The 14,519-nt window shown below is 35.9% G+C and overlaps 1 protein-coding gene across 6 annotated transcripts in view; it reads right to left on the bottom strand.

Moving 5' to 3' along the window:
• The window catches only part of ARHGAP32 (Rho GTPase activating protein 32), a 297,156-nt gene that overhangs the window by 60,177 nt on the left and 222,460 nt on the right, over nucleotides 1-14,519 (bottom strand). For all 6 annotated transcript variants that reach the window (XM_045080353.1, XM_004763903.3, XM_004763904.3 and 3 more), the window contains one exon: nucleotides 7,590-7,671. In XM_045080353.1, coding sequence (XP_044936288.1) covers nucleotides 7,590-7,671 — 82 coding nt within the window. The remainder of the gene's footprint in view (nucleotides 1-7,589; nucleotides 7,672-14,519) is intronic.

The raw sequence follows: 14,519 nt of genomic DNA, 5'->3' as shown, positions 1-14,519 counted from the left end.
GGCGCATGGGTGGCTCAGTGGGTTAAGCCTCTGCCTTCGGCTCTGGTCATGATCTCAGGGTCCTGGGATCAAGCCCCGCATCAGGCTCTCTGCTCAGCTGGGAGCCTGCTTCCCCATCTCTCTTTGCCTGCTGCTCTGCCTACTTGTGATTTAAGTAAATAAAATCTTAAAAAAAAAAAAAAGAAAATATCTATTTTATGGGGTGGTTGCATTAAGAAGGACCCTTGGAAATTACTTATTTGGACAGGATGGAATTAAGAGGAGGTACGATCATTTTTTTCATATTTTATAAAGTAATACATGTTTACTGTAAAGGGGTTAAATAATACAGAAACAAAGAAAAAATGAAATGTCTCTTGCTATCTCCATTGGAATCCCATTCCCCTCTACAATTGGGCATGTATTCTTCCAGGTCCTCTTTTATGAATTTACAATGGGATCATACTATGCTGTCCTTTGCTTTTTTATTTAACAACAAAAATTTCCTATGCCTCTTCCTCTTTCTTTTTGATGGCTGCAGAGTATTTTACAGTATGGAAATAGCGAATCTATTTTGAAAATGTGATTTCCAACATTGGAATATTAAAGCAATACTGTAATGAATATTCATCTGGATGGAGGTATACTTAAAAAATGCAAAGTGACCAATTCAAAAATGACAAAGGACTTTACAAGGCATTTTTCTACAAATGGCCGATTAGCACATGAAAAGATCCTCAACATTACATTCTTGTATAATCACCACCAGGATCAACAGAACATTACTAGCACTCCAGAATCTTCTCTGTCCTACCCATCCCAATCATCTAACCCCCTTCCTTCTTTCCAAAGGTAACTGATATTCTGACTTCTAACACCACAGAACAGTCTTGAGCTCTATGATTTTGAATTCTCTCTATCTATGTGGAATTATACAGTGTATGTATGTATGTATAAAAAGCAGCCTTCAACATTTACTGGATTCAACATTCATTTTTGTGAAATTCATCCATATTGTTGAACTCATTTCATTTTCATTGGCGTAGAAGAATCCATTCAATGAATGTATCTTCATTTATCCATCCCATTATGGAATACCTCTGAGATTTTCAAGTTTTTTTGACAGTTAGGACTAAAGTTGCTATAAGCATTCTATATATATCTAAGAATGAAACTGCTGGGTCACAGGGTATGTGTCAAATTCAGTATATAATGCCAAACAATGACTGTCCCACATTGTACTCCCACTATTAATTAGCATGTGAGAATTCCCACTGATCTATATCCTTGCCAACCTTTGGTATTGTTCTTCTTATATTTTAACCATTCTGGTGGCTATGCATTAGTCAGTAAGATTTCAAATTGCATTTCCCTAAGACTAATGATGTTGACCTTTTTGTCATATGCTTACTAAAGTATCTGTTCAAGTTTTTACTCAATTCAATCAGTTTATTCGTCCTTTTCTTATGGACTCTTCACATACTTTAGTTATGTGACCTTTGTCAAATATCTTTCTCATTTTGTGACTTGCCTGCCTTCTTCATTACCTTAACAGCTTATTAGGATAAAGTTCTGAACTTTAATTAAGTTGAATCATTGAGCTTTTCGGTTATGATTACTGTTTATATCTGCCCCAAGATCATGAAAACAAGCCATGAAGATATTCTACTATATTATCTTCCAAAAGTTTTATTGTTTTACCCTTCACATACAAATCTGTAACTCTCCTCCTGGAAATGATTTTATATACAGGTTAAATTAAAAAAAAAATTATATATACATATATGTGTATATATATATCTCAAGGTGACCTAGCACCATTTATGGAAATGACTATCCTTTCGATAATGCTCTGCAATGCCACCTTTGCATTCACAGGTCTGTTTCTGGACACTAAGTTCCACTCATCTATTTGTCTACTCTTGAATCAACACCATCATCTTAATAACTGAAGTTTTAACAATAAATCTTGGGGCACCTGGGTGGTGCAGGTTGGGCTCAGGTCGTGATCTTAGGGTAGTGGGATCAAGCTCAACAGAGAGGAATCTGCTTGGGATTTCTTTCTCCCTTTGCCCCCTCTCCCCATCCTGGTGCTCTCTCTCTCTCAAATAAATAAATACATCTTTTTAAAAACCAAATAAATCTTGGTATTTAAAATAGTAAGTTTCTCACTTTTTTTTTTTTCAAATTGTCGTGGGTATTTGGGGCTCTGCATTTCCATATAAATTTTAGAATCAGTTTAGAATCAGTTATCAATTTCCACAAAACTCCTAACTCAAAACTTGGGGTATTTATCAGCAACTCTAACCTATTGGGCTCTGAACTAACTAACACTGTGACCTTCTCTACTCCATCAGTAGATACCCTAGGGAAATAATGTCTCCATAATACTGGGGTCGCTCTTCTCGATGTTCTTCTTCCTCTTAACCTTAGCTCAGTAAGTGTTTACTGCTTTATTAACTTTCCAATCCTTCAAAGAGATATTTTTATATTTCTGTTCAAATTTTCTGTTTTCAGAGGCTTTGCATCTCTAAATTCCCTATGAGCCGGCGTTGGTGGTATAGTGGTGAGCATAGCTGCCTTCTAAATTCCCTATGCCCTTCATTTTAAGAAGTTCATACTTCAAAAATAAGCTTTGCTTTGCTTTTCTCTTACCCCCTCTCCCTACTTTCCTCTCTCTCCTTTCTCCACCTCCCCAACTCCTCTTTTTCTTTCTTTCTATATGAAAAGGTAGCTAATGTGAGAAAATGAGGAATTCCACCACAGAAATTATAAAAAAGACAAAATGTTGATCTAAGAAATAACATATGTAAGAATGAAAGGAGCTTATTAGATGGGCTTAAGAGAAGCCTACAGGAAGAGAAAAATCAGTGAATTCTAAGATAGGTCAAAACAAAGTATCCAAACTGAAAAGACGATGTGTGAGACAACATCAGAGTGTAACCAATGTGGAAAGGAAAAGAGAAAAAGCAACTATTGCACAAAAAAACACTGAAGAGATAATAGCTGGAAAAACTAAAAACTTGAAGAAAGAGATCAGTAAATAAATCCAACTGTTCCATCAACTCCGAACAGGATAAACTGAAAGAAAACACATATGCTTTCCCTTCTTCCCTCTATCTCAATCGCATCGACCACCATCAAACCATAACCTGTAGTGACTGAACTAACTGCCAGTTTCTTATGGACAAGCTTCTATCTTTCTTCCTCTTTTCTTTCCTCTTCTTGTCTTCCTTTCTCCTTCTCTCCCTCCCCCCCCTCAACCCTACTCTACCACACCTCCTTCTTCTTAAGGCAGCATGAATCCTTGCTTTCTTGGTTGGGACATGGTGACTCATTGATTTTATTTTTACATACACAAATAATTGAACATATTGAGATCATTAAGAAGAGCTCCAAAGGGAAAATTTTTCCTATTGCCCTTGTTGTGTAATAATATAGGGAGCTTTAAATTTCAGACTCAAACTATAGCTGCATCTATCAGATTTGGCATCTAACAGTAACAGATGGCAATGTTAAAAATAAATAGAACATTCAAGTTGTTTATACTGTAGGCAAAGACAGTTTTAAAGTGTGAAACAAGCCTGAGGCTGAGAGAATTCATATCATCCTTTTCAAAATACATTAAGAATGCACATTTCCTTATGCCAACCCTGCAATGCTGCTCACAAAAGATAAAATATTAGCTTTTGAAGGTGTGCTGTCATTACATGTCATCACTAATTTAGAATTAACAGTGTCATTCAGGTTTATTAATAGAAACTTATCTTCCAGAACTATCAATAACTGATTAACTTTCTCAAGTTTTTGTTGGTTGTTTTTTTTAAGATTTTATTTATTTATTTGATACAGAGAGAGAGATCACAAGTAGGCAGAGAGGCAGGCAGAGAGAGAGGGGGAAGCGGGCTCTCTGGTAAGCAGAGAGCCGGATGCAGGACTCAATCCCAGGACCCTGAGATCATGACCTGAGCCGAAGGCAGAGGCCCAACCCACTGAGCCATCCAGGTGCCCAACTTTCTCAAGTTTTAAAAGCTTCTGGAGGGGCGCCTGGGTGGCTCAGTGGGTTAAAGCCTCTGCCTTCGGCTCAGGTCATGATCCCTGGGATCAAGCCCTGCACCGGGCTCTCTGCTCAGCGGGGAGCCTGCTTCTTCCTCCCTCTCTCTCTGCCTGCCTCTCTGCCTACTTGTGATCTCTATCTGTCAAATAAAAATAAATTTTAAAAAAAAAGCTTCTGGAGGTTATCACTATTAGAAATGTCACTTTCTCATTCAAAATATGAGAAAGTATTTAATTGGCACAATTTAATACCAATATTAAGCTAATTTTTAAAAACTAAGTTTACAGTATACCTCCAAGGCAGAATTATCAAAGATGAGACTTAATACCTAACAGGTTAAGTTTACACAGCAGAAATATATAAAAATAATGCATGAGAAACCACAATACATTTTTGATGCTGAATTTAGTAACCTCAAAATAGTGACCACAAAAACCCATGATCACCTCAACAGATCGATTAGAAAGTATTAGACAAAGCCAACACCCTTTCATAATAAAATCATTCAACAAACTAAGACCTAAGATAAAGGGCATCTATGTAAATCCCACAGGATGTTTTCTCAAAGTCAGAAATAAGACAAAGATGGCCATTCTTAGAGGTCTTGCCAGGGAACTTGGGGAAGAACAAGAAACAAAAAGCATCCGAATTGCAAAGGAAAAAGTAAAAATACCTCTACTCATAGATAACTTGATCTTGAATATAGAACACACCAAGGAATCCAACTTAAAAAAAAAACTATTAGAATATACATTTCAACAGATTTCAGGATATGTGACTAGTATACAAAATTAATTGTGTTTGTATTTACTTGCAATGAATAAGAAAATGAAATCAAGAAAATAATTCTGTTTACAATAGCATCAAAAAGAAAAAAGATAAATTTAACAAAAAAAAAGAAAATTTACACTCTGAAAACTACAAAACATTGAACAAAATTAAAGAAGGTCAGAAAAACATCCTATGTTCATGGATTGGAAGACTTAATAAATACTGATAAGATGGTACCACTTCCCAAATTGATACAGAGATTCAATACAATCCCTATCAAAGTCCAGATGACTTCTTTATAGAAACTGACAATCTGATTCTAAAATTCATATGGAATTGCAAAGGACCCTGAAAAGTCAAATCAATCCTGAGAAAGAATAAACTAAGAGCAAAATTTACCACAAAACAAATGTAATCAAAACAGGGTCGAACTGGCCTTGAGAATATACATATAGATCAGTAGAATAGAGCCAAAAGTACAAAAATAAACTTGTATGTTTAAGGCCAATTAATTTTCTACAAGGGAATTAAGACAATTCAATGGGGGAAAGAATAATCTTTTTTTCAACAAATAACTGAGATTCTTTGGACCTCACAACAGATACAAAAACTAACTCAAAATGAATCATAGACTGAAATCTAAGACCTAAAACTATAAACTTCTTCCAAGAAAATATAGGAGTAAATCTTGACCTTGGTTAAGCAAAGTCTTCCTAAATAAGACATCAAAAGTATAAGTAATGAAAGAAACAATTAACTGAACTTCATCAAAATTAAAAACTTTTATGCTTCAACAGAGAGAATAAAGACAGGCAAAGACAACTCACAGAATGTGAGAAAATGTTTGCAAATCATGTTACCTGATAAAGGACTTGTATTTAGAATATATAAAGAACACTTACAACTCAATAATAAAATAACAATGCAATTAAAAAACGGGCAAAGAATCTGAATAGATATTTCTTCAAAAACACGCAAATGGCTAATAAACACATGAAAAGATACTCAACATTATTAGTCATCAGGAAAAGGCAAATCAAACTCATAAAGATATACCACTTCATTACCACTAAGATGGCAACAATCAAAAACACAATAACAAGGATATCAAGGATATCTGAAACTCTCCTATACTGCCAGGGGTATTGTATAATGGTGAGTTACTTTGTAAAGCAGTCTGTCAGTTCTTCAAAAGGTTAAGCACAGAGCTACCATGTGACCCAGCAATTTCATTCCTAGATACATGCGTGAGAGATAAAAATATTTATCTACAAAAAAACTTGTATATCAGTGTTCATAAAGGCATTATTCATAGCCAAAAATGGAAATGACTAAAAAATGAGTTGATAAAGTATAGCAGACTCCTACAATGGAATATTATTTAGCCATGAAAAGAATTAAATTCTGATACATGGCTAAACCTTGAGAACACTATGCTAAGTCAAAGAAGCTAATAACAAAAGACCATGTATTGTACGATTCCACTTATATGAAGTGTCCAGAAAAGGGAAATCTATAGACACAGAAAGTAAACTAGTGGCTGCTTAGGCTGGGGAGCAGGGACAGGCTGGGATACTGTCTGCTAATGGGTATGGGATTTTTTTTTTTAAGTTAATAACGCCGTATTTTAGAAAAGAAGCCTATAGTCATTGAAACCGCTAGTGACCATTTACTGAGCAAGTACCCACTGAGAAAGTTTTTTTAAAATAGTGTTTACCCAAAGAAGGGAGATTTAACAGAGGATAAAAATGTCTTGAAAAGAGACTAAGAATCCTGCCTCAAGTAGAACTGCAGAGAACAATTTTTCTCTACTAAACATTAAAGGTAGTCTGCCTAAAATTTTACAATTCCTAACTTTCTGTGAAGAAATAAGCTTCAAAAGGGGTTATTGCCCTTTACTTTACCCAAATACTATAAGCAAAGATAGTGTGATACATACTTTAGGAACAGAGGTGGGAAAATAATAAGATTTTTTCCTCCTAATTCTCACACATAGGTCCTAACACTAGAAAATACCTTATGGGAAACAGTCCAAATAAATTCCGAGGCCCAGAAATCTTTTCTTTTTCTTCTACTGGGGCAGAGTAGGGAGAAGGGTGAAGGGAGAAATAAATTTGATTACTTCCTCTTTCCTCCAAAGTCTTTCAGTCTGTGTTGTTTTCCTTTAAAAAATTTGTATCACACTAAAAACTTCCAGGCTAAGTATTCTATAGAATTTGCCTAGAATAAATCACCCCAATAAAAATAAAAACTTCCATTTTCTTGATTTCCACCCCCTGAGACACAGCTTTACTTATTCATAAAACAGTCCACATATTTACACAGCACTGTGAATACACTAAGTAATGAAAACGCTGTTTAAAACAGTTTAAAAAAATAAAATACCTTTGATATTCATAGTCATCGATAAAACATACATTCTCTTTAATTTATTAATTTTCATCTAATCATACCATCTCTGTGAATTCTTTAAACTTGTTATTTTTCTTCAATCACTGTGCTCATTAATAAGCTACATTCCTACTATAATACAAAACAAATAATGACAAAACCTAATGGACCAAGTAGTTCTTTGAAATTATCTAAAATGTCAAATGCACCTTTGTGAAATCATCAATAGAGAAATAATATATTAAAAATCAAAACCACATAAAATTAAGGATGCATATTGTATCAATAAATGGAAAGAACAGCAAAATAAGCTATGTATTTACCAAAACGAGAAAATCTGTTTCTTTTAACAGTTGATAAGATAACCACACTAATGAAAAAGTGTACTCACCTGGTTTTGGCACTGAGTTGGTCACTGACTGGGGAACTTTCTGATTAATTAACTCAACACAGTGTCCAGGGAAGAGTCCCACCTAAGGAAGAAAAGCAGCAAAGAGAATTCTAAACCAGAGCACAGAACAGTATGTGAACACTGCCAATTCCATTCCAGTAATGTACTCCACAGTCCCTCCCAAAGGATTCTGTTATTCCAAGACTCTAAATCACAGATGATACCAATTACACAAACAAATAATAAAACAATCTGTTGCTATGTGTATACAGAGCGGTGTATTATTAGTCCAAATATCCAAGTCTGCTTCTTCAGTTTTAGCTTTTAATTTCTCAAACTTTCTTTATACAAATTAAAATATTTAGTCTGATATCAAGCTATACAAGCAGTACTACAATTTCTACCTCTAAAAACTTGCTGAAATTTCAACCTAGTTGTATCGTTGTATCTATGGCCAACTTTTATATTTATTGTCTTCTATATAATATAAAGAAATAAGTCAACAATAAATCACATTCCAACTTTTTTGTGGGTGAATTTTCTCTTCATTCTCTCACAGGTTTCATGAAAAATGACAGGGCTAAAATAAACCGGTGAAACAATCACTCATTTAAAATCCTGATATTTACTCTTGCTAGTAGTGTATAAATATGTGGGAAAGCAAAAGAGAAGGAAACAATAATCTCGGTGGTAATGACGGACTCCGGCTCCGAAAACACACCACTCTGACCTGGTGGCAGAACCGCTCCTGACGTTAGGTATAGAATCCTAAGGAGTTGTATTAGGGAGATACTGAGCTCACCACAGACCACCCAAATTACACAGAGATACACTGCAGAGCCAATAGAATACAAAGATAAACAGCCTCGAAACAAAAGTAAAAAGGAGATCTCTGCCAATATTTATAGATGTTTCCTTAGATAGGAATATAATCAGGCTACCATGCAACAGATGTTAACGCTGAACATGAAAACTACATCACTTTTTACATCCCTCTGTTGACAGACTCGGGAAGAATGGAATGGTCTTCCAAAAGTTATGACTCATCATGAAGTTCTGAGCTGTATAACTTCCATCTGTGTGGGATTATTTTCACATATGTATTTGCTGCATTCTTATTCCAATTTCTGGATCGATATTCCATGGTAGTTCTTAAAATTATGAAGATGTAACCAGTTATCATGAGCTGAAAAGGGGCTACTAACATGTTATCAGGTCTGTTGAAAAGATATTTGAATTTGGGATTCTTAAAGTCCCTATATATTGCTTTCCAAAATGCAGCTTTAAGTGTTTGTTTTACTGGTGAAATTTCATACCATATTTTATTCAACATCCTATGTAGATAAAAGAGTAGAAATTCTTCTGAGATCAATTAGAAAGAACCAGGTAAGAATCACCTTGAGAAATCCTCCTCATTCTCTCTTACACAAATCAGTTATTGTGAGAGGGTGGATGGTGTCATGGCCAATGTGTAGCCTCAATGGTAAGAGTTAATGGTTCAGTTCTGGGTCAGTTCTAGGTCTGCTGCTTACAAGGTCAGGTTTGTGACTAAGCCTCTCTGTTTTCAGTTTCTTCATCTAAACACAGTAACAGTACCTAGTTCACAAGGGTTGTTGTAAGAATTAGATGGATCAGTATAAGCTAAACGCATATAGTAAGCATGCACTAAGTGTTAGTGTCCTATGCACTGGCTCCCCGAAGCCTAGCGGGCTCAGGCTTCACCATTAAATGGACAATACATAACACTTACTACCTTGTCCATGTGTGGACTTGAGTTCCTTCCCTATCAAATATCATTTTTCCCATAAAATAAGAATTAATTTTGATTTATAAACATTTTCTAGAGAGAAATGACCAGGTTCTAAACTTGGCCTGCCCATTTACTAAGCTCTGTGATCTGGAGCAAATCAATTAACATCTGTCTCAGTTTCCTACTTTGTAAAAATGGGAATAATATTAACTACCACAATGATTTGGGTGAAAGCACTATTTTCTAAACTCGAATACCTTTCATCAAATAAAACTAGTTTTCCATCACTTCCTAGACTGAACAAACTTTAATGAACTTCTTTGGACAACTATATCATATATTAGTTACATTTGCACATTTTAAATATGTCTCAGTGCATTAGGTTTAGATATATGAATGAACATGACATTGTGTACTATGTAGCAGTCCATGGTAACTTCACTTAAGGCCTGTCTCCAATCCCTGCTCACCTGTCTTCCTTTAACATAAAGTATAATATCACTACTATAAAGTATAATATTACTATTAGCATAAAGTATAATATTACTATTAGATAAACTATTTATTCAGTGCCCAGGCTCCTTGCATCTGGATGTAGCCAGAGCACATGCACAGACAGCTCTACTGCTACTGTTCCAGCTCCCTTGTCCTGCTGTGATGCAGGTATTAGATCTGTAGGAACCATCAGTTGACCTTAAAAGAAAGATCAAGAGAATCTTAGAAATTTCTGTCTAGCATCTTTAAGTTGCTAACTCAACAGTGACCATCAGCTTTTTCTGTTCACTTTTCTGTTTCTCGAAACCAAAAGCACTCCTGTTAATAAGCCTTTTAGTTGGAAGAGTTGATTCTAAATTAGTGAATAAATTCTGTTTTTGTATTATAAAATTTCCATTACAAACAAAATGAGGCTGTGTTCTGTTGAAAATATACACAAGGATGAAAAAGAGAATATAACTAACTCTAAAAATACAGTTAATGAGCACTTACTTTTCTGACTCATGCTTAAGCTAATATTTCATGAAATATAAACAATCCTGATAAACACAAAATGTCAAATGTTAAAAGTGACAGGAACTCTGGCACTATGATCTATGAGCTATGTCATCCCATTTCATATATTCTTTCTGCCAGCAGTGACAATTTCTAAAGCTCTAATTTATACAGCTGAGAAGGGTGAGGGAAATTGGGTATATTGGCAGAAATCAAAATGAGATTCACCTATAGCAGTAAGATGGAAGAGAGAGAAAAGACCAACATCTAGAGCCCATAGGGAAGAAGAATGGGTAAAAACACATAGGAATAGAATAGAATAGAATAGAATAGAATAGAATAGAATAGAATAGAATAGGACAGAATAGAATAGAATAAAAATATAGTAAAAGAAGAAAAAATCTTAAAGATAAGGCTGCAAGAAGTCAGGGATGAGATTCCAGGAAGGAAAAAAGATTTTCGATTTGGTAGTTTCCCCCCAAATCTTTGAGATAAAGTGAGAAAAAGCAAGAAGTACTGTTACAGTTGACCATTCTACCCTTACCCATAGGTTCTGCCTTCTGTTTCAGTTACCCACGGTCAACCATGGTCTGGAAGCAGACGATCCTCCTTCCCACGCGTTGTCAGAAGGTCAATGGCAGCCTAACCTTACATCACAATACCTACCGAATTTGCCTCACTTCATCTCATCACATAGGCATTTTATCACCTCACATCATCACAAGAAGGATGAGTACAGTACACTAACATATTTTGAGAGAGAGATCCCATTCACATAACTTTTACTATATTTTTATAATTGTTCTATTTTATTATTATTTTTGTAACTCTCTTACTGTGCCTAATTTATGAACTTTATCATAGGTATGTATATATGTAGAGGACAAACACAGTAGATATAATGTTCAGTACTATCCATAGTTTGGGGCATTCTCTGGGGGTCTTGGAAGGTACCCCCACGGATAAGAGAAGACTACTATGTATGCCACAGTGTGTTGGTAAATGTTGAACACCTGGTCCTTCAGGAGGAAAGGCCTTGATTTGTAGATTTGCCAGAGTCCGTGGTATAAATGCTCCCCTACCATGGCTGATTTCAAGCCAGCAGCATGGCACAGCTGAATGCAGAGCTCAAAAGAAACACAGGGTGGCCTGTTATGTAGTATTTTATGCCTTAAAGAACACTAGACGGAAATTATTCAACAGCACAGATAACAGCAAAATATAGTAAAATCATTACAAATAAAGTGTTTACTACCTTTATTTTTAATACAATTCACTGACTTGTAAACTCACATGCTTTATTTCTTAATTGCAACTGTGTTTCCCAATTGTGCTACAGCATTCCAAAAAAATTCACAACTTGCTCTGGCTCACTCACCACTAATCCAAACCTATATACTCGGTCCGGGACCAATCCTAACTCTAACAGTCCTAGGAGTAGGTTTCAAGCAGCCTGACAAGTGTACAGCAACCTCACTGTGAGTGAAGAAGGACAGATCTAAATGTAAGACTCCAATCTGATTCTTTGAACCATCTTCTACCTTGAGGATCGGCTCAAACTGTAAAATAAGTCTGGATACAAAAGTGAGTGTACTGAAAAAATATTTTGGTACAACAGCAAGGAAATGTTAGATAAGGCACTACTGCAATAAGGTAAGGCTGGAACTTTGATAACGGCGGGAACTGAAAAAAGTCATTGTTTTTACCAATGGAGCCTAGTCCTAACTGTGGTTTCTCTGAGGAACTAATCAACATATAAAGGAAACTTCAATACAACAACAATGTGCTTATCACTGATTTTTTAAAATTCCTATTCTAGTGGTTGATTTATGTAATTAATAGCTAGTGAAACTCTGGAACTGTTAGCATAACAAAATATGTTTTTTATTAAGCATAGTAAAGTAATGCTCTTAACTTCCAGAGACATGCCACAGATTTTTCATCAACTAGAACAACTACTATGAAACGGCCTCAGAGAGTTTCCAATTTTTCATTTTCAGACTACAACTTCCTCTCCTCCCAGGCCTCTAGTATTCATATATTCCATGACAAATGAAGGTCAAATTCGGAGGTACTGCATCCCCTTCCCTTCATATATTTCCCCATTAGGATACCTAGTCCCCTTCCAATCGCTTTTTTTTGCTACCTAGTGTGAACCCTGTGATTGATCATTTGTACTTTAAAAAATATCAGCACCCTTAATTTCCTCGTAATACTAACCTTCTGCCAAACCAATCTAACAGCCCTCTCCAAAATAAATCAACATACCACCCTATTTGCATGCCTCTGTATTGCTAAAGAAAAATCTCAGGATATTCAAACAAGACAAATTCATGCTTTCCCACCTTGAAATGTCAATTATCTTCTTCCCACTCCCCAAATATTCTTTGAGAACTCACTCCGTCTTAGGATCTCTGTCCAGTCCAGGCTACGTGCCCCTGCCAACACCATCCCAGTCCCAGTTAATCATACCATAAGTTCATTAGTCAATTAGTCCATATCTTAAGATTTTGGAACTAGGTCTGAATCTTTAATTACCTCCAAGTTGCTAGAACTAGAAAGTAGTTTTCAAAAAAAGGAGAAGGATGAGACAAAGGAGCAGCAGCTGCTGCTACTACACAGAAAGGAGTTAAAACTGTAAGCAAATTCCCTCAATTCCTGACTTCCCAGTTCCTGGTTCCATCCAATAATTTTTGCACTGGTTCTTTGAGATATTCCTAATTGTGTCTCCCCACCTTTATGTCCCAAGGAACACCACATTGCTTCTGGGTTTTTTGCCTTAAACTTAAATGCCAGCTCCTTAATTTGTACTGTTAAAAACATTAGTCTTCCAGTAGGATGTTAAGGCTTGAAACTGAGAAACAAACTCAGGAGGGGTGCCTATATGGCTCAGTCGGTTAAGCACCTGCCTTTGGCTCAGCTTATGGTCTCAGGGTCCTGGGATTCAGCCCCACACAGCAGGGAATCTGCTTCTCCTTCTGCCTCTCTCCTTGCTAGTGTGTGCTCGCACTCTCTCGCTCACTTATTCTCTCCCAAATAAATAAAACCTTAAAAAAATAAAGTCAGGAATCAGGGTACAAATCTGGGAGATGAGCAAATAATATTGAATTTAAGGCTGAAAGAGTAAATAAGATAGTTTAAGAGAAAGAGCACAGAATGAGAAGGCAGTTCGACCCCAAACTTTCAAGGATCTGCTAGAGGAGGATGTGCCGTAAAAAAGAAGACTGAAGAGACAGAGAAACACTAAGACTATCTTGTCACTTCTATTGAGGGAAGAAAATATCAAAAAAGAAAAAAAGAAAGAAAGAAAGAAAGAAAGAAGGAAGGAAGAAAGAAAGAAAGAAAGAAAAAAGAGTGATGAGATCTTAAGTAAGAGGAGTAATAAAATGTCTATTCTTACATTAAGCCAAACAGAAACCACTAGTGAAGCAAGAGAAGAAACAGGGCACATACCTGTGATGAGTCAATGTAATAATGATGGCCCTAGAACCCAGTCTTGGTAAAAAAAAGCAAGGTAATGTTTTTCGGAGTCCATAGTCTCTCATCTGAGGGGTTTGAAGTGGCGGGGGGGGGTGGGAGGTTGGGGTACCGGGTGGTGGGTATTATGGAGGACACGGATTGCATGGAGCACTGGGTGTGGTGAAAAAATAATGAATACTGTTTTTATGAAAATAAAGAAATTAATTTATTAAAAAAAAAAGCAAGGTAATGGCAGAAATTGGAGGAGCCAATGGAATGATAATATTGAGCACAACTGCTAATTATACCGTAAGTAACTAACAAATGAGATTAATTTTCCCCATTAGCTCAATGACATATCAAATAAAATTACAGTTGGTTTAAAATTTTAATGACTCTACCTTACTTTTCCCCCTTAGCAGGAATAAGATGAGAGTAGAGAAGGCATTGTAAGTGTAGAACAAGTAGATGAAAAGAGCAACCTGTGTAATGAGGGAAGGAGGGATGATGGTTAAATGTATCTGGAAACTGAGTTTATAAAAAAAGAGTAGCGGTAAGACGAGAAGTAAAACAGGGTCAGAAATCATGGATGTTCTCACACATCATGACAAAAAAGGTTGAAGTTTTTCTTCTTTATTAAATGAAAGTGACAAACTGTGAGCAGAAGAGGGGCAGAACAGGTATGTTTTAGTAAGAAAAATCTAATAGCAGTGTATACCTTTTAGGGTAGG

Source organism: Mustela putorius, unplaced genomic scaffold (assembly GCF_011764305.1).
Source record: "Mustela putorius furo isolate JIRA1106 unplaced genomic scaffold, ASM1176430v1.1 tig00000460_pilon_pilon_pilon, whole genome shotgun sequence".
Taxonomy (NCBI): Eukaryota; Metazoa; Chordata; class Mammalia; order Carnivora; family Mustelidae; genus Mustela; species Mustela putorius.
Note: the sequence above shows the minus strand (reverse complement) of the source record. Positions and strands in the feature narration are given on the sequence as shown.